The sequence below is a fragment of the Chiloscyllium punctatum genome, chromosome 40 (genome assembly GCF_047496795.1).
Source record: "Chiloscyllium punctatum isolate Juve2018m chromosome 40, sChiPun1.3, whole genome shotgun sequence".
NCBI classification, from domain to species: Eukaryota; Metazoa; Chordata; class Chondrichthyes; order Orectolobiformes; family Hemiscylliidae; genus Chiloscyllium; species Chiloscyllium punctatum.
Window position 1 is genome coordinate 34,953,343 of NC_092778.1, and position 26,621 is coordinate 34,979,963.

Sequence of the window (26,621 nt, forward strand, 5' to 3'; positions counted from 1 at the left end):
TTACTATACTTCCCTTAACCATTCTGGTTCTCAAATTCAAAAGCAGCAAGGGAAATGTTGAGCTTATTACCCGAAATCTCCCACCTCTTTTCCCCATCCTTATTAGTTAGGATTCTGTTTAACATCTTAAGTACCTTGAAAACATTGATCAAGGTCACTGCATCTTGATCACACTGTTCTGTGTTTGTAAGCTTTAGTTCTAAGTAACCCAAATTCCAGTTGCAAGTTAATTAGAATTGTTCTCATATTTATTAGTATTAGCACTTTGGGTTGCTCAAAGTATCATCTCAGTAGGATGAGGATAAAACACTGGTTTAAATGTAATTACTTTACTTTGAACAAATAATTATTCCTTTTTCCATTGCATAGTATCCTTGATGGAAACATGATTTCAACTTAATATTCTACTGAACTGATCACTCTAAGATGGACCACAATAGTGATTTTAATCTCAAGCTGAAGTTTAGAGTATACTCTCTATGCAAGTGGTCTAAATCGGTGGCTGTGCAGCAATAAGTACAAGCTTGAAAAATACCAGTAGTGTCATCTTTTACACCAATTTATAAAGTATACTTCATCTCATAACACAATCGTCTTAGAACTCCCATACCACACTTCCCACAGACATGACATTTCACTTCGCTTCTTTAAGTCTCTTAGTGTCTCATTCCTGATATCAGCGTCGCATCTTTGGTGTGGAGGATGGAGGTGGCATGGATTGTTCAGACCTGCTGACATCTAGGTGAAGAGAAAAGCCAAAAGTTAAGTGAGCAGCCCTGAGAATCGTATATACACTTTCTAAAAGAAGTTAGAAAGTGTAAGAGTTGTAATTCCTCTGCCAAGGTCGCAGACTAGAACAAGATGGTAAAGCTAATTTCTGTTACAATCACACAGGATTCATATCTAAATTGATAAGAGCTGTTTCAATACTATGGCATGGTGGAAATAGAGTAATTGCAGTGGAGGGACTAAAACATCAAGCTCAAGGGAAAACTGCATATGGTTTAGTAGGCAACCACATGCTCAAGGACTTGAAAGGGAAATTGGAGATGGAACAGCAGTGTCATTTTTCTTTAATACTATGATGCTAATGGAAGAAAACTGGAGACACAACTGTTAACAACCAGCTATGAAGGAGACCAAAAGAGACAGTGGAGAGAAAAGGGTTTGTGGGTGTCAATAGTTCAAGTACAGCATGAGTACTGACAAGTAAAAACACTAAAAGAAATAATATAAGGCAGCAGAAACTTGAAGTTTGGCCCAACGGTTTAGTGAAACGAGGGATGCCAAAGAGACAACTGATCAATGTTTCAATCACTGTGGTACAAGTCAACACAAACTCCACGGCTTATTGTTAGGGGTCAATAGGAGAAGTAATTCTTAGAAGTACTCTCAGTTACTGGCTTGAAAGAATTTTAACCATGTTTACAATAAATTAACCATTTTAAAGTGCTGCCAGCAAAAGACTAGAATTGCATTAAGTTTGCCCCGGATTCCAGACAGTAACCCAATGTAGAACAGAAACAGGTGGTTCTATTAATAATACAAATCCATTGCTTGAACAAACTACAGCTTTCAGTTTGTTGAGTTCCAATGATTATATGATTCTGTACCCTGCCGAATTTTAAAATCTTAGAATCCCTAGTGTGGAAGCAGGCCCTTCAGCCCAATCGATCCTCTGAAGAGTAACCCACCCAGACCCATTCCCCATTACTCTACATTTACCCCGACTAATGCACCCAACTTACACATCCCTGAACACTGTAGGCAATTTAGCATAAATTTAATATCTGCTTTTTGTAAATATCATCCCACTCATTAATTTCTGTTTCCAAACATCTGTAAAGGTTGAAGCAAGAGGCAGCATCAAACTAACTATATTGTGAGTATGAATAGATTAGATGTGGGCCATTATCAGGATGAAGTAAATCATATATAAAAAAAGATGTTGTTTAAACACTTATTACCTGGGATTTCATGAGGCCAGAACCTCCTACAGTTTGGACAGCAAGGGTCATCCCGACCTCGGAAGTATTTTGCAGCACAGGGAAAATGAATTTTGGCTCCACAGACCTCACATGTTTGCCCCTGGAAGCAAAACATAATTTAAGAGTAAATGTAATCCAACAGGTGGTAGAAACACAGAATGAAAGCCCACAATAGAAAGGATGAGTGTTTCTTAAACAGTTTTCTAATATGACCCATTTTAACTCATTAATGTTAATCTGAATCCAAACATCAGCAAAAAAACCACACAAAACAAAGACAACAGTACTATTCAGTTTACCATTGAAATTTTGTTTTTATAGAGCAACAGATGTATGTAGATTTGGAAGCATTTTAAATCTCTTCATAATAATATTAAAAATACTCAAGTAGATTTCATTCCTGAAGAAGGGCTCACGCCCAAAACGTCGATTCTCCTCCTTGGATGCTGCCTGACCTGCTGCGCTTTTCCAGCAACACATTTTCAGCTCAAGTAGATTTCAGCCAAGTTCTCCATTTTCCCTAATCACAGAAGACTTAGTAACACCAGTTCTTTGAAGAAAGGTCACATTAGCTTCAAAATGTAACAGTCTCTCTATCCAGAGATACTGCCAGACAGACATTGAGTTTCTCCAGTGCTTTCTATGCAATGTTTGGTCTGGGGGAAAGAGTTCACTAAGTGTTCTGTCATCAGGGAAAATGAACAACTTGGCTGAAACCAGCAAGCACATACAAGTGGTTTAAAAGACTTTCAAATTAATATATGTTGCTTTATTAATATGGAATTTTAAAAGGGTTATATTAGAGTCAGAAAGATAATACCCATTTCCTCACAGATGTTGCCAGATTAGAGTTTCTCCAGAATTTTCTGTTTATGTTCCACATTAATTAGCCTCTTTTACAAAGCACCACTTTCACTTCTTTCATTGTTGTTACCTCATTTGGTCTAGCTGCTGATACACATGAATCACAGTTGCCAACCTAGAACAAGAAACTTGCACAACTGGCAAATGAGCAGAAATGCAGTTTAAGTGTGAAACTTCCAGCTCAAACACAACTAACTCAAGAAGAACCAGAATGTTATGTTTGTCTGCACCAAATTAGTGCACAGATATCCTGGGTGTACACAGCTTTCACTACTATAAATGTTTGATAACTGACAGAATATTGGACCACCAGCTGCTGTTCAGCAGCATCAATCCAAAAGGTCCAAGGCTATCCCACCAACCTTTTCTCTGGAGTTGCCCCTACTGCCGCAGAGCAGCAGTTCAGGTAACAATTGAATGTTTGAGAATTGCTGCTTTTTTGGTTACTGTTGTACAACTACCCTCTCCAAAAGCTATCCTAAATTAAATTGGTACAAACGGGGAACAGATTCGAGCAGAATGAAAATTCTGATTCACCCCGTCTACCTCAAGAGCAAGGACAAAGCATCAGCATGGAACACTTCTCCACCTCTTCCTCACCCACAATCACCATTTCTGCTAGAACATGAGTAAGGGAGACAACAATACCTGAATAGTAATGTTGTGACAGATGTTGCACTCCTTCACTAGGTCCTGATACATATTGCGAATGTATTGTTCCAGTTCCATAATGCAGCGAGTGCTCAGAATGTACTCACCATCATTCTAATGAGGAAAAAGCAAACAGTTAACTCACCAGATTATTTAGCACAGAAAAAAATCCCTCCATGCAAGACTTAACTTTGATTAGATGGCAGAGTTTTCAATGTCACCTGCCTCACAAAGCCACTTTTCCTGCACAAATCGTTGCAGCACTTGTTCCACTTCTTTCTTCTTCATTTTTTTGGGTTGTAGTTGATCAGCCAGATTTAGAATGTCTGTAGAAGAGACCATACCATTTTCTGACTCCAAAACTAAGTCCATCTGAAAACAAAAGGTTTTAAGTACAACTTTGAGTGACGTGAAACTACTTCCAATCAATCAGCTAAATGTAACTAATCATCAACTGGCAAGTTCTGATGGGGTTTTCTCCTAGTCATTTTCAGTCCTTTACTACCCCCACATCCAACATGCAGGTACAGAAATCAGATGTGTAACACCCCATCAATCTGACTTCGAAAGGAACCAAGCGTGTCAAGGACTCAGACACACACATTCTTCTCCCATCAACCGAAGCAAGCAGGAATGTGAAATGCCACATCAGCAGTGCGGACAGAGAGGTCACTCAGGTGCAGTGACGAGTTGATCAACATGCACCAAGTTAATTAAAGGAGTTGATTTAAATTCCTGGCTTAAGAGAAGTATGATTCTGAATAGCCAGCACTATGGCACATTATCAACACATTACAGGTGTTTCCTTCCCCCCCCCCACCCCCGCCCCCTGTATCCATGGATATGGTCCAAGACCTACCGTGGATCCCCAAAACCGCACAGTAGGAAACTCTATCATTTAAATGGGAAACTTATCTCCTCTTCAGCCCCCAAAATTATTTCTGGAATGTTCCATGTAATATTTTAAGGCCACGGAAAAACCGCAGAAACAGAATTCACAGATTCAGGGGTTCTACTGTACTTGCAAAAATATAGTCAATCCTGGTTTATGAAAATTTTCAATAAACAAAAATGCAAGGTACATTTATATTTTCTTAGATGCTGTTAAAATATCCACAACACACTAATTGATTGGTTCCATTTATTTTGTCCAAGATAGGTGGTTTTTTGCCAGTTACAGCAGAAATTGTGGCTCATGTTCAGAGTTCGAGTAATTTGCACACAAACTGCTGCAACAGTGCAAGGTATCCAAGTGGGAAGATCTGAAAAGATCAAATATCCAGAACAAAACATTGTTCTGTGCCAGCCATTTTTTAGTTCTGAAGCAACTGAGTTTCACAACATTGTTTCTTCTATAATTCACCACAAATCAAATGATTGAGAAATCTACTCTGGATTTAAAGATGCTCAGTCTGTTGGGAAAACATCAATATTGATAGACGGCATGAAAAATATTGAACCGTTTGGACACTTTCTGGATTAAAAAGGGTTGTTACCAAGGGTTCAAATGAAATTCATGCAGTTTTTTATAAATAAGATCAGTTTAATGTGGGCCATGATCTCATTACTAAAAGTCAAATTACTTTGGAAAACGGTCAAGCAAAACTTTTAGGGAATTAGGAGGTGGCAAAGTGTGATTTTGGAAGAGACTATTAGGGCAGGGTTCAGTTTCCCTGTGTTGATGATTGCCTAACAACCTTTTCTGCACTTGGACTAGGTTACATAAACCAAGGAAGTCTGACCAGATGAACAAAAAACTTCAAAGCAGCAGATAATTGCAAGACGACCTCTGCCCTTATCTTGTTTGAAATACTCGAGAACCTGAAAATTTCCACATCTCTATGTGGATTATCTTGTAAACCCTAATAAGTGTTTACTTATCCAATTCTGAATTATAACTGGATGTTAATCAAATTTTGAAACCAAGTGGAAAAAAATAAGTTTTATGATAAAATGTTTTATTATGCACTATTTCAAGTTGTCACGTGAAAGTTCATTTTCTTCTGGATAGCAATACAAAAGGGAAACAATTGTCAATTTTGATGACAAATTGAAAATTAATATTAATGGCGAGACTTGGGAGTAGTGGTCTTAATTACCAACACATTATTACTTTTACAGTCATAAATTTTAATTAACATTAAATAGGTTGTACAAGAAAATTTCACCCAGGACTGTAAAATTTCAAAAGACAAATTCTGCATTTGTAATCTAAGGCGTTAAAAAGACTGTCAAACTCACAGTTTTCTTGAACAGTTCCAACTCAGTTTCTGTGTAATCAAATGCCATCCTGGTGATCTCTGTCTCTGCGAGGTTAATCTGGACATAGTGCGAAAGGGAGATTAATAGCACATTACAAGCGCAGGTGCATAGAGCACCTATTTTGTGTTAATACAAAACATCCATTTTCAAAACAAGTGGATTCTCCAGATTCTTGCCCCTCACCATAACAAAATTAGGGAATTCGTGACCAGAGATATTTCCACAGGTGCTTCCAATATTGTTCTCTAACTAGTTAGCAGAGGCTGAGTTTCCTTCGATTTCAACCCTCTTTCTTCCAAAACAACCCAGTTTAATCAAATGAGTGACCAAGTTGTTAGATGAAGGAAGGGCTGTTGATGTCATATACATGGACTTTAGTAAGGCGTTTGATAAGGTTCCCCATTGTAGATTAATGGAGAAAGTGAAGTTGCATGGTGTGCAGGGTGTTCTAGCTAGGTGGATAAAGAACTGGTTGAGCAACAGGAGACAGAGAGTAGTAGTTGAAGGGAGTTTCTCGAAATGGAGAAAGGTGACCAGTGGTGTTCCACAGGGGTCAGTATTGGGGCCACTGTTGTTTGTAATATACATAAATGATCTAGAAAAGGGCACTGTTGGTATGATCAGCAAGTTTGCAGATGACACAAAGATTGGCGGAGTAGCAGAAAGCATAAGAGACTGTCAGAGAATATAGGAGGATATAGATAGACTGGAGAGTTGGGCAGAAAAGTGGCAGATGGCTTTCAATCCAGACAAATGTGAGGTGATGCATTTAGGCAAGTCTAATTCTAGAGCGAATTATACAATAGAGCGAAGAGCCTTGGGAAAAGTTGATAGGCAGAGATCTGGGAGTGCAGGTCCATTGTACCCTAAAGGTTGCTGCACAAGTGGTTAAAGTGTCAAGAAGGCATTGCCTTCATTGGACAGGGTATTGGGTATAAGAGCTGGCAAGTCATGTTAAAATTGTGCAAGGCATTGGTTCGGCCGCATTTAGCATATTGTGTACAGTTCTGGTCGCCACATTACCAAAAGGATGTGGACGCTTTGGAGAGGGTGCAAAGAAGGTTTACAAGGATATTGTCTGGTATGGAAGGTGCTAGCTGTGAAGACAGGTTGAGTAGGTTAGGTTTATTTTCACTAGAAAAAAGGAGGTTGAGGGGGGACCTGATTGAGGTTTACAAAATCATGAAAGGTATAGACAGGGTGAATAGAGTCAAGCTTTTTCCCAGGGTGAAGGATTCAATAACTAGAGGTCATGCTTGCAAAGTGAGAGGTGGAAAGTTTAAGGGGGATACACGCGGCAAGTACTTCACACAGAGGGTGGCGGGCGTTTGGAACGCGTTGCCAGCAGAGGTGGTAGAGGCAGGCACAGTAGATTCATTTAAGATGCATCTGGACAGATGCATGAGTAGGTGGGGAGCAGAGGGATACAAATGCTTAGGAATTGACCGACAGGTTTAGACAGTACATTTGGATTGGCTCAGGCTTGAAGGGCCTGTTCCTGGGCTGTAAATTTTCTTTGTTCTTGTTCTAATCAATGACACAGGGTATGCAGGGCTCAATTGTAAAAAAAAAAGAAAGCACATCCAAGACAATTGGAGTCCTGAATAAAGACTGAAGATGCTATATGTAAAGAGATATGACTCCCCCACCCCCAAGGATACCTGTAATAGTTGTCTGTTGCTGCCAGTGGTACTTATACCCACATACTGACAAAGGGGTGAAGACACAAAAATACCAAGATAAAGACCATAAAATCTGAGATTGAATTTGGTAGAGAAACAGCGCTGACCAACACGGAACTCATTCTACAGGAAAAAGAAATGCAAAATTTATACAGCACCTACAGGGAAATTCAGGAACTCAGTACTAGAAAGTAGAAAGTAATAAAACGTGTGTGTGGCTGAATGTCCTTGCTCCTCTCAGTTCCTCTCCTTTAAAATGTGATAGAAAGATCTAAAGATGTCAGTGCATTTCTGGATTAGTTCACAGACTTTGATTTTATAGAACGCTCATTGCATTTATGAAATTAGTTTTTTTTTCTCACGGTATGTACTGGGCATGTGGTTATTTCATCACAAGGTAACTGCCTGAACTTCCCCCTAACAACCATAGCGAAAACCACAAAGACATTACATTTCTCTCTCACCAGAGCATAATACTGTTGTCCATCATCCTCACTCATCCCCTTCCTGATCTCCATGAAGAGAGGCTGTAGATGGGTGTTGATATTTTTGATAAACTCATCCAACTGGTCATGTTTGTAATGCACTGGAGATTGAGGAGAATTAATAATTGTTACAGAACACTGATATGCATTTGACAGAAGAGAATTCACTTCCAAAGAATGTTCTTACAATGTCTCTCTACCTCCATGCCAAGTAACCAGAGTTTTGAGAAGTCCCCTACTTTATAAGAAGAATTCAGTATATTTCTAGCACATTGCCACTGCCTCCGGTCATTGGGAGGCTGCTTGAAAAGCGCATTACTCAAGGTCGAAGGCCGAGTCTTTGGAAACTGCAGGGTAAATGTTTTGGACAAAAGTTATGATCTGCCATTGAAATTGGGTCCAAAGATGGAGCACTTTAACAGAAAAAACTTTATGTTTTGTTCCATTCAAAACAATCTTTCAGAGAAACAGGAAGGTGTATAGTAACAGCAAGAAATTTCTACAACTGTTTCCAAACCTAAATTCATTCCTAAATAACTCTATATTGGAAGCAGTGATGCAGGTCATGGAATATATTACAGAAAGCAAACACTAGTATCATCACATACGGATGAGGAAGGACACCACATCGACTGGGACAATACATCCATCCTAGGACAAGCCAAACAAAGACACGCACAAGAATTCCTAGAAGCATGGTATTCCAACCAGAACTCTATCAACAAACACATCAAGTTAGACCCCATCTACCACCCCCTGAAAAAAGGAACAGGAAGTGACTTCACCACAGGAACTAACATCACCAACCCAAAGAAACCCAAACATATAAACAGAAAACAGGAATTTTCAGCATTGCTTCACATGAGGTTCACTGAAGATGTTAGGTAAAAACAATGACTGCAGATGCTGGAAACCAGAGTCTAGATTAGTGTGGTGCTGGATAACACAGCAGTTCAGGCAGCATCCGAGAAGCAGTAAAAATCAACGTTTCGGGCAAAAGCCCTTCATCAGGAATACAGGCAGGGAGCCTGAAGAGTGGAGAGATAAGTGAGAGGTGGAGGTGGAGGTGGGGAGAAAGTAGCAGAATACAATAGGTGAGTGGGAGAGGGGATGAAGGTGATAGGTGAGGGAGGAGGGTGGAGTGGATATGTGGAAAAGAAGATAGGCAGGTAGGACAAGTCATGGTGACAGTGCTGAGCTGGAAGTTTGGAGCTGGGGAGAGATGGCGGAAAGGGGAAATGAGGAGACTGTTGAAGTCCACATTGATGACCTGGGGTTGAAGTGTTCCGATGCGGAAGATGAGGCGTTCTTCCTCCAGGCGTCTGGCGGTGAGGGAGTGGCAGTGAAGGAGGCCCAGGACCTCCATGTCCTCAGCAGAGTGGGAGGGGGAATTGAAATGTTGGGCGACAGGGTGGTGTGGTTGATTGGTGCAGGTGTCTCAGAAATGTTCCCTTAAGCACTCTGCTAGGAGGCGTCCTGTCTCCCCAATGCAGAGGAGACCGTATCGGGAACAACAGATGCAGTAAGTGATAGTGGTGAATATGCAGATAAAACTTTGATGGATGTGGAAGGCTCCTTTAGGAGGTGAGGGAGATGGTGTGGCTGCAGGTTTTGCAATTCCTGCAGTGGCAGGGGAAGGTGCCAGGACAGGAGAGTGGGTTGTTGGGGGGTGTGGACATAACCAGGTAGTCACGGAGGAAACCGTCTTTGCGAAGGCAGAAAGGCGTGGAAAGGGAAATATATCCCTGGAGGTACGGTCCGTTTGGAGGTGGCGGAAATGTCAGCGGATGATTTGGTTTATGCGAAGGTTGGTAGGGTGGAAGGTGAGCACCAGGGGTGTTCTGTCCTTGTTATGGTTGGAGGGGTGGGGTCTGAGGGCAGAGGTGCAGGATGTGAACGAGATGCATTGGAGGGCATCTTTAACCACGTGGGAAGGGAAATTGCGGTCTCTAAAGAAGGAGGCCATCCGGTGTGTTCTGTGGTGGAACTGGTCCTCCTGGGAGCAGATACGGCGGAGGTGGAGGAATTGGGAATATGGGGTGATATTTTTGCAGGAGGTAGGGTGAGAAGAGGTATAATCCAGGTAGCTGTGGGAGTTGGTGGGTTTGTAAAAAATGTCGGTGTCAAGTCGGTCATCATTAATGGAGATGGAGAGATCCAGGAAGGGGAGGGAGGTGTCAGAGATGGTCCAGGTAAATTTAAGGTTAGGGTGGAATGTGTTGGCGAAGTTGATGAATTGCTCAACCTCCTCGCAGGAGCATGAGGTGGCGCCAATGCAGTCATCAATGTATCGGAGGAAGAGGTAGGGAGTGGTGCCGGTGTAATTACGGAAGATGGACTGTTCTACGTAGCCAAAGAGACAGGCATAGCTGGGGCCCATACATGTGCCCATGGCTACCCCTTTGGTCTGGAGGAAGTGGGAGGATTCAAAGGAGAAATTGTTAAGGGTGAGGACCAGTTCGGCCAAACGAATGAGAGTGTCGGTGAAAGGGTGCTGTTACGGATGTCGGGAGAGGAAGAAAAGGAGGGCTTGAAGGCCTTGCTCATGGCGGATGGAGGTGTAGAGTGTTTGGATATCCATGGTGAAGATGAGGCATTGGGGGCTGGAGAAACGGAAGTCTTGGAGGAGGTGGAGGGCATGGACGGTGTCTCGAACGTATGTGGGGAGTTCCTGGACTAGAGGAGATAGGACAGTGCCGAGGTAGGTAGAAATGAGTTCAGTGGAGCAGGAGCAGGCTGAGACAATGGGTCGGCCAGGGTGGCCAGGCTTGTGGATCTTGGGAATGAGGTAGAACCGGGCAGTGCGGAGTTCCCGGACTATGAGGTTGGAAGCTGTGGGTGGGAGATTTCCTGAGGTGATGAGGTTCTGTATGGTCTGGGAGGCATATTACCTGCCTTCGACCTCTTCATTTCCAACTGCCGCCAGGACATTAACCACCTCAACCTGTCTACCCCCCTCCCCCACTCCAACCTCTCACCCTCAACGTGCAGCCCTCCAATCCCGACCTCACCATCAAACCAGCAGATAAAGGGGGCGCAGTGGTAGTCTGGCGCACTGACCTCTACACCACTAAAGGCAGACGCCAACTCGAGGACACCTCTTCCTACCGCCCCCTCAACCATGACCCCACCCCCCATCACCAAACCATCATCTCCCAGACCATACAGACTAAGTCCAGATTTCCGACAGCAGCTATATTTTCCTGATATTTTACAGGATCTTATCCAAGCCTTGGTTGCAGTGATTTAAACCTAGCTGTTATTAGTGAGGCTTTGGGAGGAAGGTGGAACACTGAACTCAAATGACATGTCAGCAATGGCATAGTAACTTGTTTCTTGAGTGCTCAGAACATGGATCTCATCTGGGTCAACCTACAGCATATGGATTGCAATAGTTCAAGAAGTCAATTCACTACCACCTTCACAAGGGCAGTTAGAGACAGGCAATAAATGCTGGTCAGCCAGCAATGCCCACATCCCACAAATGAGTTTTCAAAAATAGATGGGTTAGTGCATGGGTCAAAAAGTGTGGTACTGGAAAAGCAGAGCTGGTCAGGCAGCATCAGAGGAACAGGAAAGATTAGATTAGATTCCCTACAGTGTGAAAACAGGCCCTTCGGCCCAACCAGTCCACACCAACCCTCCGAAGAGTAGCACCCAGACCCGTTCCCCTCTAACTAACGCATCTCACACTGTGGGTAATTTAGCATGGCCAATTCACCTAGCCTGCACATCTTTGGACTGTGGGAGGAAACCGGAGCACCCAGAGGAACCCACGCAGACACGGGTAGTATGTGCAAACTCTATACAGTCACCCGAGGCTGGAATCAAACCTGGGTCCCTGGTGCTGTGAGGCAACAGTGCTAACCACTGAGCCACCGTGCCGCCCAAAAGTCGACATTTCGAGCATTAGCTCTTCATCAGGAATGTCAGCAGCTTCTTGAATGCTGCTTGTCTGACTGTGCTTTTCCAGCATCACACTTTTTGACTCTGATCTCCAGCATCTGCAGTCTTCACCTTCTCCTAGTGGGTTAGTACATGGGTAAATTCAAACTCCAATCCAGCCTAGGTGTTATCTCTGAAGTGATAACTGAAGGACCCCAAAATCTCACTGGGTAACTCAAATAAAAGATCATCTACCAGATGCACTGCAGAAAAACTGAAGGGCTCTTTAAAGAATCTATCAAACCTGTGACCTCGATCATCTTGAAGAATATCGGCAGAGAATGAGAACATTTAAGTTGTCCCAAAGACACACATTGTCAATTTGAGACTGTCACCGTCCCTTTATTGTTGCTCTATCAACGACGTGGATTGAAGAGGACTTCAATTATGTGGACGTTCAAGACAACTTCTCAAGATGAATCTGAATTATTCTTGTGTGCGATGTCCATAAGCCATAAACAAAAATAAAACCAACAGCATAAAAAATAAATCATCTAATTACTATTGCATTGCTGCTTGCTGTGTTTCCTACTGCACTTCAAAACATTCTCACTGGTGGAAAGCAAACTAGAACTTCCTGATGCCGCGAATGACATTACAAAATACATTTCCACCACTGGCCAAGTATAGGTCTCCCATCAATGGAAATGTACAGCTCCAATGCCACACCAACACAATCTTCAACTGTTCTCCCAAAGATGGTATTCCACGGTATTCAGTTGTCATAAACCACTACAAGTGCAGACCGCAGCCACTTAAAGACATTCCATCACTCTTACGAGACAATTAGGACAGGCAATAAATGCCACATCTACTAACAATACCAGACAATTTTTAAAAAGATTCTTTTTTCACTTCTTTATAGATGTGCATTTCAAACAATTACATTGGCTTCATCTCCAGAAAGAAAAAACAGCTTTATCTCAAAAGTAGGGGTTTGGTAGAAGCCCAGACAGCCAATCAGTCTGGGTTATTAAATCTCATTACAATCATGTTTATATTGTACCAACATCTGCAGTTGAGTATCCGATCGAATCCAGGAGCACTCTTTCCCTGATAAATTACAAATGGCCTGACAATAATATTCATAGAACCACAGAATTCCTTCAGTGTGGATGCAGGCCATTAGACCCATCAAGTCCACAATGCCCCTCCAAAGAGCATCCCACCCAGACCCATTCCCCTATCCTATCCCTGTAACCCTGCATTTCCCATGGCTAATCCATCTATGCTGCATATCCCTGGAGACTATAAGCAATCCATGGCCAATCCACCAAATCGGTACACCTTTGAAACGTGGAAAGAACCTGCACTCCAAGGTCTCCTTATTCAGCAACACTCCCATTTACCATTAACTGTATATCCCTGCCCCGATTGGCCTTTGCAGGAGCACCCAGAGGAAACCCACAAAAACATGGGGACAATGTACAAACTCCACACAGACAGACAGTCATCCAAACAGCTGTTGCTGTGAGGGAACAGTGCTAACCACTGAGTCATCAAGCTGCCCAAAACTCCACAGCAAGCCAAAGTCTCAAATCCTGTAAAGGTTGTGATATCACATCACTTTAAATTACAAAAGAGTTATTGACGTGATTACGCACTTAAGAAATTTCACTCAACCGTTATGGGGAACATTCGTTGGCAGTACTCAAGTAACTAATGCCACTTTGGTAGGTGCCACAGGAAATAAAACAAAAGTGTAAAACAAGTGGGATTCACACTAATAATGAATTGGCACTTGCAAAAGCAGCAAAAATTGCCAAAGAGACTGCTATAAATTATGATTAACTTCCTGCCTGACTACGTTATGGAAAAGTTTCTCAATATTTCCACGAAATACTGTAACAAATTTGAAAAACTTCTCTTTTCTTGGCAACGAACCCAGGACCAAGTTAAACTGGCATTATGAAGAATCAAATTCAACCTCCAACTCTGCTCCTCCCCCAAACCTTGAGTGGGTTTTAATATGCAAAGTGTTAGTAAATACTCCGTTGCTTTTCTTCATTTATATAAATTATTTGGATGAGAACGTAAGAGTATGGTTAGTAAGTTTGCATATGACACCAAAATTGGAGGTGTAGTGGACAGTGAAGGTTACCCCTGAGTACAATGGGATCTTGATCAGATGGGCCAACAGGCTGAGGAGTGGCAGACGGAGTTTAATTTAGATAAATGAGGTGCTGCATTTTGAAAAGGCCAATCAGGGTAGGGCATATACAGTTAATGGTAAATGGGAGTGTTGCTGAATAAGGAGACCTTGGAGTGCAGGTTCATAGTTCTTTAAGTCACAGGTAGATAGGATAGTGAAGGAGGTTTTTGGTATGTTTACCTTTATTGGTCAGAGCATCAAGTATAGGAGTTGGGAGGTCATGTTGCGACTGTACATGACATTGGTCAGGCCACTTTTGGAATATTGGTCTCCCTCCTATCAGAAGAATATTGTGAAACTTGAAAGGGCTCAGAAAAGATTTACAAGGATGTTGCCAGGGTTGGAGGATTTGACCTACAGGGAGAAGTTGAATAGTCTGGAGCTGCTTTTCCTGGAGCAGAAGCTGGGGGGGGGAACCTTATGGAGGTTTATAAAATCATGAGGTGCATGGATAAGGTAAATAGAGAAAGTATTCTCCATAGAGTGAGGGAGTCCAGATTTAGAAGGCATAGGTTTAAGGTGACAAGGGAAAAGTTTAACAGGGACCTAAGAGGCAATATTTTCACGCAGAGGGTGGTCAGTGTAAGGAATGGGCTGCCAGAGGAAGTGGTGGAGGTTGGTCCAATTACTGCATTTAAAAGACATCTGGATGGGTATATGAATGGGCAAAATACTGGCAAATGGGACTAGATTAATTTAGAATATCTGGTCAGCATGGACAAGTTGGACTGAAGGGTTTGTTTCCATGCTACACATTTCTATGACTCTATAACTGTTATGCAAAGCTTATGATGCCGGTGCTATATTCAAGCACAGTGAAGATGATCTACCCAAAAATAAATACGTCACACAGACTGAAATCCCCTGAAATGGAATGGAGATCTCAGCTTCTAATTTTTACTTTATTGAGAAGCGTCTAGGTAAAGGGCTGTAGCTGGAGTGGGAAAAATGTGCATTTTTGTAGCATCTTTCACAAAGCCCTTCACTGCTGATGAAATACTTCTTGAAGTGTTATCATATTTGTAATATTTCAACATAGAAAATGTGACAACTGTTAACAGCTGTGATGGGAGGAATACGCTGATAATCAAGCCGCAGTACTCTGCATCATACCATTATCAGCCAGTACAGTCAACCCTGCTGTAATGAGTGTTTCTTCAATGCAAATTGGCTTTAACGTGGAAGCATTTATACGGTTATTTGTAGAATGCAAACTTTCCTTACCTGTGTTGGCTATAACACAATTCCAGTCCCGTTGGTTTAGATGGTGCTGCTATCACACTATTTTCTTATAGTGCAAGATCACTCAAGAATGTAACTATCACGTTCTATCAGAGCTGATTGTATAAATATTTTAGTCAACAGCAAAATGGCCAGTTATTTCCCTTTTGTACTACTATAAAGGATAAAAGACTTTCAGCAGACTTTTTTGATGAAGGCAGACTAATCCATTTATTAGAAAATAAAACACTCCTTAAAACAAGTTGCAAGACTAGTTAACATCCAAGTTATAACTGGACTTTGAACTATATCTCATTTTCATTCCATAACAGGAGAGACAAAAGACAGAAGAAAGATAAAAGCAAAATACCACACCTGCTAAAAATCTGAAATGCAAAAACACTGTAGAAACATGGCAGGTATGGGAGCATCTGTTAACATAAAGTTTAGACTTCTTCATAACCATGACTGGTTTTCTCTCCTCGGATGCTGCTACATTTTCTATTTCCATTACGACTGACCAAAAACTCTGCAGTGATGGCATTTTTAATAGGGCAAGAGGAAACATTCTTAATGACCAACAGTCTAAAAAACAAAGGACAGAATTTGGTGAACAGTTATGGTCCACTGGAATTCTTGCTAACAACCAATGTCCAATACAAGTTCTTCCAAACAGGGCCTCAGTTAGGATTGAAATTAAACTGGATCCATGGTCTACAAGGTAAATCAGGAATTGAGGTACAGAAACCTCCTGGTTCAAAAATATTTCAACCAAGAGAAGTAGGTTTTTCCCTTTTGTGACCCCCACCCCACCAAGAGGTGGTGGCAGAGTAGTAGAGTCAGAAAGCAGTGACCCTAGCAGTCCTCCACATCCATTTGACACAATGAAGCCTCAAGGCATCAGGTCAAACATGAGCCAGGAAAACATCTGATAATCACCCACTGAAGGTGACAAAGGCACAGAATGTATTGTTGGTAGGGGTCCTTAATATCCATCACCAAGAAAGCATCAGCAGCAGTATCACTACTGGCAGAGTTGGTCAAGTCTTAAATGACATGGTTGCTCGAGTCTATTGTGAGGGGTGAGGGAATCAACAAGAGGAAAAACGTATTGGAGGTCTTCGCACCTATCTACATAAATGAATTGTATGTTCACGATAATATTGGTCAGAGTGTCACACAAGGACGGTGTGGTGGGTCCCACCTTCAGACTTAGGATAGCCTCCATCATATTGTTTGACACTAATACCATGCTAAATGAATCACACTTTGAACAGAGCCAGCAACTCAAAACTAAATAACCATGAGGCACTGTAGGCCATAATATGTAAATTCACAGCCTGGCACAGGCTAGGAGATAAACGCTGGTTCAATGAACAGTACAGAAGAGCATACCAGCAAACATGCTTTTAAAATTTATATTAAGCTGATTTCAAATTCTTACCTTAACATTGTTCTGCTCATTTCCTACACAACACAGGACATATCACTCTAATTGCTTGGGGAATAAAGCAGTCCATTATATTACATCCCCAGTGTTTACCTTGTTGATTCTACAATGGGCAGCTGGGCCGTTCACCAGGTTACTGCCCAAGTGTCTCGGATGAATGTGACTGACAAAGTTCAGCCGAAACAGACGGATCAACTGAACTGAAATATGTTCTCCACCATCTTGCCAGTTTAATAAATACTTTGCAATTTAGTTTTGAGTTTCAAAGCACTCTCACATGTCCTGTTGGGGAAAACTGCAGAGATAATGTAAACAAGGAGAAAAGCAGTTGCAATTAGCTTTAAGAACCTGATCTGGAGGCTGACAAACTGACAGATACCTTCATTATGAACCTGCAATACTCACTATATTTAGGAGCTTCATTTTATTTAGTATTCAGTGCTTTGTTATGTGGTTTCGAGTTAGACCCTAGAGATGGAAAGTCATCATGGAATGTTACGGGGTGGGAGACAGGTTATGCACTAAAATTGCTCTTGTACTTTACAACACAGAACCTCACAGACATTCTTTTAATAAACCACAAAATGCAACGTGACTGGGCTCAACCAGGTCCCAACCCTGAAGGGAAAAGACTCGTTTTTTTTTAAACCTATGTTAGCAGAAGTGAGCAACTATTTCTGGTGTAGTAGATGAAGCAAGGTCTCAATCCTCTTGCGTGTTTCCCCCACACACATTCTTCTTGCCACTGAGACACTGATCATAGAAACAGAAGTAGGCTATTTAGCACCTTCAGCCTATTCCATCATTCAGTGAGATCATTGTTGATCTCATTGCCCCTTGTTCTCTACATTATTTGATACTTTCAGTTAACACGTGTATCACCTCAGCAATATATTTAATGATGATCGAGCACCAATTGTTGCTTGCAAAGGAGAGCTGCAATTTTCTACCATCCTTGGCATGCTCCGTTATTTCACTCTTGAAAGGTGAGGCTCCAATTTTTAGTTCTGTTACTTAGGCCTAGACTCACCCAAGAACCCCTGAGCAGTGACAGAATTTTCTAGGTGAACAATCATACTCTTAAATGAGTAATTGCCAACAATATTCACTAACAAGCAGAAATAGTGACCAGCAATCTTATCCATTCCCCCTAACTCGCTCAAGTGCAAAAGATCATTGCCACTCTACATGCATTCCCTCCAAACCACTACCTTTCCAAAAGTTTAGTGCCAAAAGAATGTTTATGGAATTCTATGGTTAGCTAGTAACTCAGTGGAGAGAAACAGAGTTAATGTTTCAAATCCAATGACTCTTCAAAGATTCTGCCAGACCTGCTCCAGCACTTTATTTGTATTACAAATAAAGGTGGGGGGGGGGGAGGAAAGAGGAGGAGGAGGTGGCACTAAGATTGGTGGAGTAGCAGATAGTGAAGGGGACTGTCAGAGAATGCAGCAGAATATAGATAGATTGGAGAGTTGGGCAGAGAAATGGCAGATGGAGTTCAATCTGGGCAAATGAGGGGTGATGCACTTTGGAAGATCCAATTCTGAAGCAAACTCTACGGTAAATGGAAAAACCCTGAGGAAAATTGATGTACGGAGATATCTGGGTGTTCAGGTCCATTGTACCCTGAAGGTGGCAATGCTTTATCGACCTGCAATCAAGAAGGCATATGACATGCTTCCCTTCATCAGACAGGCTCTTGAGTGCAAGACTTGGCAGCTCATGTTACATTTATAGTGGACTTTGGTTCGGCCACATTTGGAATACTGCATACACTTCTGGTTGCCACATTACAAAAAAGATGTTGATGCCTTGGAGAGGGTGCAGAGGAGTTCACCAGGATGTTGCCTGGAATGATGGGCACTAGCTATGAAGAGAGGTTGAGTAGTTTAGGATTATTTTCATTACGAAGACAGAGGTTGAGAGGGACCCGATTGAGGTCTACAAAATCGTGAGAGGTATCGAGATGGTAGATAGCAAAAAGCTTTATCCTAGAGTGTGGGACTCAATTACTAGGGGTCACGAGTTCAAAGTGAAAGGGGAAAAGTTCAAGGGAGATATGCATGGAAAGTTCTTTATGCACAGGTTGGTGGATGCCTGGAACGTATCGCCAGAGGTGGAGGAGGTGGGCACAATAGCATCATTTAAGATGTATTTAAACAGATACATGAATAGGCAAGGAGCAGAGGGATACAGATCCATGGAAAATAGGCGACAGGTTTAGATAGAGGATCTGGATCAGCACAGGTTTGGAGGGCTGAAAGGCCTGTTCCTGTGCTATAACTTTCTTTGTTCTTTTATCCCTGCTCAGGCTTGATACATTCAGGATCAGTGTCCTTACAGGAGATTGCTGTGGGTCAGACCTGCCATACTACGATTACCTCATCAAAAAACTTTAATCAGATTCATCAAACACGGTAAATTATCCCTTCATCAATTCATTGTGACTCTGATCAGCTTAAAATTTAAGGTTTCAGTTCTCCTAACCTTAAATTATAGACTGTAATAATTTTCCAACAGATGCTGTACCCAGCTAAACTAAATGAATAATTTCTCAACCTAAAGGAACAGTACCAGAATACCTTGGAAAATATGGAGGGTACCTTCTCATTCAAATCCTTAAAAATCTCAGGATAAAAATCATCCGTACCTGGGGATTATCATTCTTTTGTGCCATTATTTTCTTCACTTATTTTGTTTACATAATTTCTAGTGATTACCTGATTCAATATTAATTTTCTTGAGCACACTGGCCTCACTCTCTATTTTAAATATGTTAAAATGCAAATTAATCAGTATACTCAGTATTCACTTATTTTCATCGGTAACATTTAATCGGTCTAAGGTGTTTATATTGTTCCTGACTATACTTTTTCCCTAATGTAATTGTAAAGCTGGTTTTTGATTTTGATATCCTTTCAACTTTCTTTTTATACTCCCTGTCGCTCTTCATTTTAGTTTTGTAATCTTTTTCCTTTATTTGTATCTGTCTCATTTGCCAGGTTTTTGATTCAAGTCTCATATGTTTTACTCTTAGCTTCTTAATCTTCAGTCATCCACAGCTGTCTTTTTTAACCAGTAGGATTTGACTTTCTTGCCTCTTGTGATTCTGTATTTCGTCAAATTATTTTCTGAACACTTCCTATTGATCTTCTGTCATCTTACCCATTTAACAGATTTGTCCAGTTTACTGTGGACGATCTGTTCATCTCAGTGAAGTTCGCCTTACCAAAAACTAGAATCTTAGGTAGCAGTTTTACATTTCAGTCTTTCAAAGAATACATAAATAACTGTTCAAATACTATTAACCTTTAACTGGCTTATTACACCTTACAAAACGTAAACGATGTGCCGACTGAGTTCAGCCCTGGTCTTCTCTCTGCTGTGTACTCAATGCCAGAAAATCTGCAAGAACTTTGCCCTCTGACAGAAAGCCTGTAATTGGCATTTCAGTAATCAAAATGCAGAGCCATGGTATCGCAGTAACAGTGAGGAAAGATATAGCAATGCACAATTAAAGTGTATACATAATCTGCTGATTATGTATTACATAATCTGCTACACACGGAGGCAGATACAGCAATGAGTTCAGTGTCAGAATGCATTCACTCTCTCCTTCTCATATATTAGTGGCAACCAACAACGTACCAGTCACCTGTATTAAATTTTTCTTCCATGGGTTCAGATTCTATTACCCTGTTCCCCTGCTCCCAGAGCTAACAAGATTATATTGTTCCCTAAATGGTATAACACCCTATTCCTATAAAATTTTGTATCACTAGATTTCAGAAAGCAAACACATCAGTAAATGACTGTGGTCAATATACCATGCTGCAAAAGCCCAACAATAATTGTAGGAATGGGGATTTCCTATAGCATGCAGGTACACGAATAATCTACTTTCCAGATAATGCAGATGAAACTAAAGTTGACAAATTTATTCCTTCAAAGTAATAAAGCTGCACAAAGGCACATTGAAATGGGTGATTTAGCAATGGGTTTTACATTTATGTTAACAGTGATACCATATATTCTTGCAATAAAGTTTAGTGATCAAACTCTCATCAACTTAGCTTCAAAATTAAAAATAAATCAGATGACGGGGTCAATGGGAAATCATGTGCTCACATAAAAAAAACCTTAACAGTAGTAGGAGGAACTGAATTCTAGGTACATCCCAGCTGTGGGAGTGATGTCAGTGAACGTCCTGACAGGTTACATCTCAAAGTTCAAACATTCAGTATTACAGGGAGTAATGTAACTATTAAGATACAATTTAATCCAAGTCTTTGATAGCCTCAGTAGTTCCTACATTGGTCCCAGACTGGGTGCTACAAACAGCCTCCATGTTTCAAGATTAGAAAAAGAAGTTTTCAAAATCAATCAACAGGGATTCTCGTTCCTAATATCCAGGGATCAATGCTGGACACTGTAGTACAAACAGGAACATATACCAAGAGTGAGCACAGCATGTGTAACAAAAGTAATACTGCCTAACAGCGGTTATCTACCAGCACTCAAAGAGAATGGTCATTTCAGTTAGAGGTAGATTCCAAACCCTTAAATCCGATCACACAATTGCTAATTGTTTCTCAGGAAAGAGCAAACAGAAATAAATTTTTAAACTGAATTGAACAAAGGATTTCAATAATAAATATTATTTATATAAGAAAATGTTACGTTATAACAGATGGGCTGTGAAGAAGTCATTTTGTCATTTTTCTATAGTTCCAGTTACACAAGGATTGATCTCACAACTTAGTCACATGTGGTTTGACAACAACAATCTGATCAAATTCAAGGAAGTGAATTGAGCTGTTGCACTGAAAGAGAGTAAAATCAATGGAAACCCCAATGTAGTCAAAGTAAAGGTATGTAGAGGAATGTAAGGTGAGGGTGAATGGATGACAGGTAGCACTGTGGAAATATTTATATCTCACAACAGCAAAAGACATTTTCCCACACAAACCTTCCTCAACCAATTTACTTCAGTAAAACATGTACATATTTTTAGCCCATAACCACTCAATTATTTTTTAAAAAATCAAAATCTAAAGTTATTGGTTTCTTATCTAAATTTGTAAATTGACGACTGGTGCAGTTCGCACCTACAATTACCTGAATTGACATTATTGAAACCACTTTCATTATGGGCAGTATGTGAGCAGACTAGGTAAGCTGTTAAATAACAATAAAAGCAAACTACTGCAGATTCTGCGACATATAGAGAAAGGTGGTGATACTTCACAGTTCTGACAACATCTGTGAAGTGGAATGGAGTAACATTGAGTCTCTTCTTTAGAACTAAGGGGAAAAGGGATGGAGGATGCTATAAAGCAGGAGGATTGGGGAAAATGTTGTGGGGAGGGTCGTGACGATGAAATTTTCAATTCTGAAGATGATTCATACCAGGCACAAAACATTAACACTATTTTGTTCCATAGATACTGCCAGACTTGCTGAGTTTCTCCAATTAAACAACTCTATTTCACATGCCAGGTTAGCCACAAACAAGAGATTGAAAGATCTATTAGTACCACCAAAGGAGAAAGTGAGGACTGCAGATGCTGGAGATCAGAGTCAAGAGTGTGGTGCTGGAAAAGCACAACAATTAAGGCAGCATCCATGGAGCACGAGAATCGACGTTCCACCAAAAGCAGATTACTAGCATTCAGCCTGTTGTTAGTGAGGTAAGTGCTTTGCACATTTGCTACATAACAAGTGACTAAACTTGCAAGTAACTCATTCTAAGTGATGTTCAAATGTTTTGAGATGTGACAAATGCTAAATAAATGAAAGCTCATGTTTCTCTTGTATAAACCAGAAAGTTGAGCAACATCAGGTTTTAAAACGATCTTTTTCTGAGAAAGATCACAGAAAATAAATGCACATTAACAGTTAGCTGACCTTTGTGTGTTTCGCAGCAGTGTTTGTGTAATTTTCTCACCATCGAAACTTCTAGAATTCCTTGAGACATCATAGTCTGCAGGAATCGTCGGTGGCTTTCATTTAGTGCTGCTGCCATTACAACACTACACTCTCCTGGAAAAATAAAATCAGGCTAAACAGAGAACTTTGGCCTCAAGGTATTTTGTATGACAGTCACATTCAAATCAAACAATTTGGTTATTATTTAATTGCTGCCATGGGGCAGTTAAGTATTTTAGGTACTTCCATCACCCTCCTTGGATGAATTGCATCCCATTCCTCAAGGGTGCCTTACCCCATTCTCCACCACCAACCGTTGCCACCCTCATCATAACCCAATTCTATTCTCCCAATCCCACTTTTGCCAACACTTTTATCCATCACTCCACTGCAGTCTCTCGCTACCAACTTCCACCTCCTTGTCCACAGCCCTTCAAATCTACACTATCATCCATCTGCTGTGCCTCCCCAACTCCAACCCCCCTCCTCATCCCATTACTCCTCTTCCCACATTTTTTGCCATCCTTGCCACCACTACTCCCTGTCCTCCCTTACCCTTCATATCCACCCCCACTGACTGTCCTTGACTATTCCTCACTTCCCCCCCTTCCCTTATCTCTTCCCTCTGTCACCTGTCTCCCTGCTCCATACCCCCTACTGCATTCCCTTTCATTCTCCCATCTCTAACTCTCCTTGATTAATCCTTTCACTTCTTTCTCTTTCCCCACAGCCACACTCTCTGTTCCTCACCACCTACTAGCTCACTCACTCTTCCCCTTCCCCTTTTCCCCATGCTCTTTACCGATCCTTCTCCCTTCCCACTCCTTCTCTCCCCCCTTCTTCTCCCTTGCGCCCTCCTTCTTGTCCCCTTGGCCCCTCCTACTCCCTTCCCCTCACCCTTTGCCCATCCTTCTCCCTTTAACCTACCACAACCCAATCCTCTTTCACCATCCCCCAATGCTCGCCAACTCCTGCGGCCCCCTTCCCTCACCACCTCACCCACCACTGCACCACCCTCCCTTACCACCTCCCTGTGCCAGCCTCCCTCAACACCTCCCACACCATGCCCACACCACCCTCCCCCACCACCTCTCCAAACCCTGCCCTACCCTCCCCCACCTTGCCAATCCCCTCCTGCATGACCTTACCCCTCCCATCCCTATTCCCCCTCGATACCTCTCATTCCACCCCCCATTGCCTTCCCCTCCCCTCCTGCATTTCCTTACCCCTCCCATCCTACCTGCCCCTCTGCCCCCTCACTACTTCCCCCATCCCACTTCCCTCACTACCTCCACCTCCCCCTGCCCACCCACGAAGTCCACCTCCCCCTCACCACCTCCAATTCTGACCCCACCTCAATACCTTACCCATGCCCTTCCCCCTCCACTCTTATCTGTGCCCCTCCCTCTCCTTTGCCTTGCCACTCCCCTCCACCCATGCTCCTCACCCCCGCCACTGTGCACCTCACCCTCTCCACCATGCCCTTCCCCCATGTCCCTCCCACCACTAGTGCCATCCCCCCCCATGCCCCAAACCCTTCCCCTTTCCTCATACCCCTCCTCCCCTTTCCTGCTTTATCCGAACCCCGCCTCCTCCTCCACCTTCCCCTTTATCCGTGCCCCTCCTCCGTTACCCGAACCCTTCCTCCTTGTCTTTTACCCGTTACCCCTCCCTCATTCTCACTTTCCCGCATCTCTCTCTCTCTCTCCTCTCCAAATCTAACGCCCTCATCTTTTTCTCTGACTCTCCTGTCTCTTTACCCCTCCCTAAACACTCTAATTCTCCCCATCGGTCCCTGACTCTACTTCCACGCCGTCTACCTGTTACGCGGCGGCCGCCGCCCATTTAATTTAAAACGGTCTGTTTTCACCCCCCTCCCCCAATCCGGGACACTGCTCACCAGTCCGTTGTCACAGCTTCCCACAATCCCTAGCGGCCGTCCCTACGCGGTGCATTGTGGGTTCGAGTTCCAGAACATTCTGACAAGCGAGAGGAGCGCGGACGCTGTGGTTGATGAGCAGGTCTGACAGTATCTGTGAAGAGAAATCAAAGTTAACGTTTCGGGTTCGGTGACACTTCTTCCAGATCGTTCAATTCTTTTTATTTCAAAAATATACTTTATTCATAAAATATTTTAATGTGCATTAATTTAAAAATCACCCAACACCAGATTATAGTCCAACAGGTTAAATTGGAAGCACTAGCTTTCGGAGCGTCGCTCCTTCATCAGGTGGTTATGGAGGGCACAATTGTCAGACACAGAATTTATTGCAAATGTTTACAGTGTGATGCAACTGAAATTATACATTGAATAATACCTTAATTGTTTGTTGAGGCTTTCATCTGTTAGAATGTTATGGCAGTTTCACTTCTTTCATGTGTAAATCACAAAACCTTAGGTTCACCCACAGACATTCCTATACAGACACAGACACGTATGCAGATACTCCCACACACACCCTTACAGACACACACACTCCCACACTCACCCTCTCAGAGACTTGGATCACTCCACACTCACGCGCATACACATACACTCTGTCTCACAGACACTCTCAGCCCCCACCCAGCACACACACACACACACACACACACCCCCGTCACGGATTTAAGATACTCTACACTCACATGCACACACATATCCACTCTCTCTCACTCACAACCCCCCAGCCCAGACACACATAAAGACCCACATGCACACATATACATATACGTTTGTGGGGTGAATTTGGATTTGCACAGTTACATTCTACTTTGCTCAAAAATTGCATGATTAATGTAAAACTCTGTTATCTCACTTTTTAGTTTACAATCAGTCTAAACATTATGGCAAAGACAGAGAACACAGGGAGCTAACACCTTCAACATATTGTCCAGCTATTACCTATTGTTACAGATAACTGGAGAATGCAACTTTTTAAAAAAAAATTGTGATTTACACATGAAAGAAGTGAAACTATCATAGTATTCTAACAGATGAAAGCCTCAACAAACAAACAAGGTATTATTCAATGTATAATTTAAGTTACATCACACTGTAAACTTTTGCTATAAATTCTGTGTCTGACAATTGTGCCCTCCATAACCACCTGATGAAGGAGCGGCGCTTTGAAAGCTAGTGCTTCCAATTAAACCTATTGAACTATAACTTGGTGTTGTGTGATTTTTAACTTTGTGCGTCCCAGTCCAACACTGGCATCTCCAAATCATACCTAAGGAAGAGCAGTGCTCTGAAAATTTGTACTTTCAATTAAACCTGTTGCACTATAATCTGGTGTTGTGTGATTTCTGACTTTATCCATCCCAATCCAACACCGGCACCTCCACATTATGTGCATTAAAGCAGACCGAGCCACATGTATAATTTGTATTTGGTGAAGTGTCTTCATCCATCTGACATGCTTACGCTGTTCTCTTGAAAACTGCTGCTAGACATTTTTATTTTTAAATTCAGTGTTTAATGCCAAATGCAAAATCTTTTTGGAGCAAGCCTTCAAACCCCCTTTCCAAAAAGAGGATTAAAAAGTTTAATCGGGATGGTTAAAACATTTGGTAACCAGAATGTGAGTTCAGTGGAAATAGCAGAGACTGGTGAAATATTACTGGTTAGAAACAGAATGTGATTTTTTTCCCCCCAGATCTAAAATAGAGTTCAGTTATTTTTCTTTGTAAAGTAAAACAAGGGGCTGCGGGATTCTGGAAATCATAAAAAAACCAGCAAGTTTTAGAGAAACCCTGCAGGTCTGGCAACACCTGCGGAGAGAGAAACACTTCATGTTTGGAATCCAGTGACCTTTTGTCAGAACTAAAAGCCACTAGGAAATATTTGTATTTAAGCTGATGGTAAGTGAGGTTGGGGGAGCGGAGGAGTAGTCGGTCTGTAAAAGTAACCCATAGTTTCTGGTTGCCTGCCATTTGGACACTCCACTATTCTCACATCAGCATTTCTGTCTCAGGCCTGCATCAGTGCTATAGGGAAGTTCAAAGTAA

At 41.9% G+C, this 26,621-nt stretch overlaps 2 protein-coding genes across 5 annotated transcripts in view; one reads left to right on the forward strand and one right to left on the reverse strand.

The window, feature by feature from the left end:
• Positions 1–543: 543 nt before the first annotated feature.
• nsmce1 (NSE1 homolog, SMC5-SMC6 complex component) lies at positions 544–24,646 on the reverse strand. 3 transcript variants are annotated; one of them, XM_072559522.1, is made up of 8 exons: positions 24,532–24,646; positions 22,611–22,745; positions 7,912–8,033; positions 5,745–5,822; positions 3,729–3,875; positions 3,501–3,617; positions 1,968–2,088; positions 544–738 (listed from the first exon to the last, which is right to left on the reverse strand). In XM_072559522.1, exons 2-8 carry the CDS (start codon positions 22,726–22,728, stop codon positions 677–679), a joined length of 765 nt encoding a protein of 254 aa, XP_072415623.1. In that variant the 5' UTR covers positions 22,729–22,745; positions 24,532–24,646; the 3' UTR covers positions 544–676. The 3 variants fall into 3 exon arrangements, with proteins under 3 accessions (XP_072415623.1, XP_072415622.1, XP_072415620.1); XM_072559521.1 differs by having other exon boundaries at positions 24,452–24,545; XM_072559519.1 differs by lacking the exon at positions 24,532–24,646 and adding an exon at positions 22,927–23,102.
• Positions 24,560–26,621, forward strand: part of LOC140464453 (uncharacterized) — a 75,738-nt gene continuing 73,676 nt past the window's right edge. For both annotated transcript variants that reach the window (XM_072559517.1, XM_072559516.1), the window contains exon 1: positions 24,560–24,652. The gene's annotated coding sequence lies outside the window, so the exon portion shown is untranslated. The remainder of the gene's footprint in view (positions 24,653–26,621) is intronic.

Coding starts and splice junctions, on each gene's coding strand:
- nsmce1 (XM_072559519.1), bottom strand. CDS start 22,963: ATGATGAGGGTGGCAACGGTTGGTGGTGGAGAATGGG. Junction 3,876..5,744: donor TGGAACTGTTCAAGAAAACT/GTGAGTTTGACA, acceptor TTTTGTTTTCAG/ATGGACTTAGTTTTGGAGTC. Junction 2,089..3,500: donor GTCACAACATTACTATTCAG/GTATTGTTGTCT, acceptor TTTTGCTTCCAG/GGGCAAACATGTGAGGTCTG.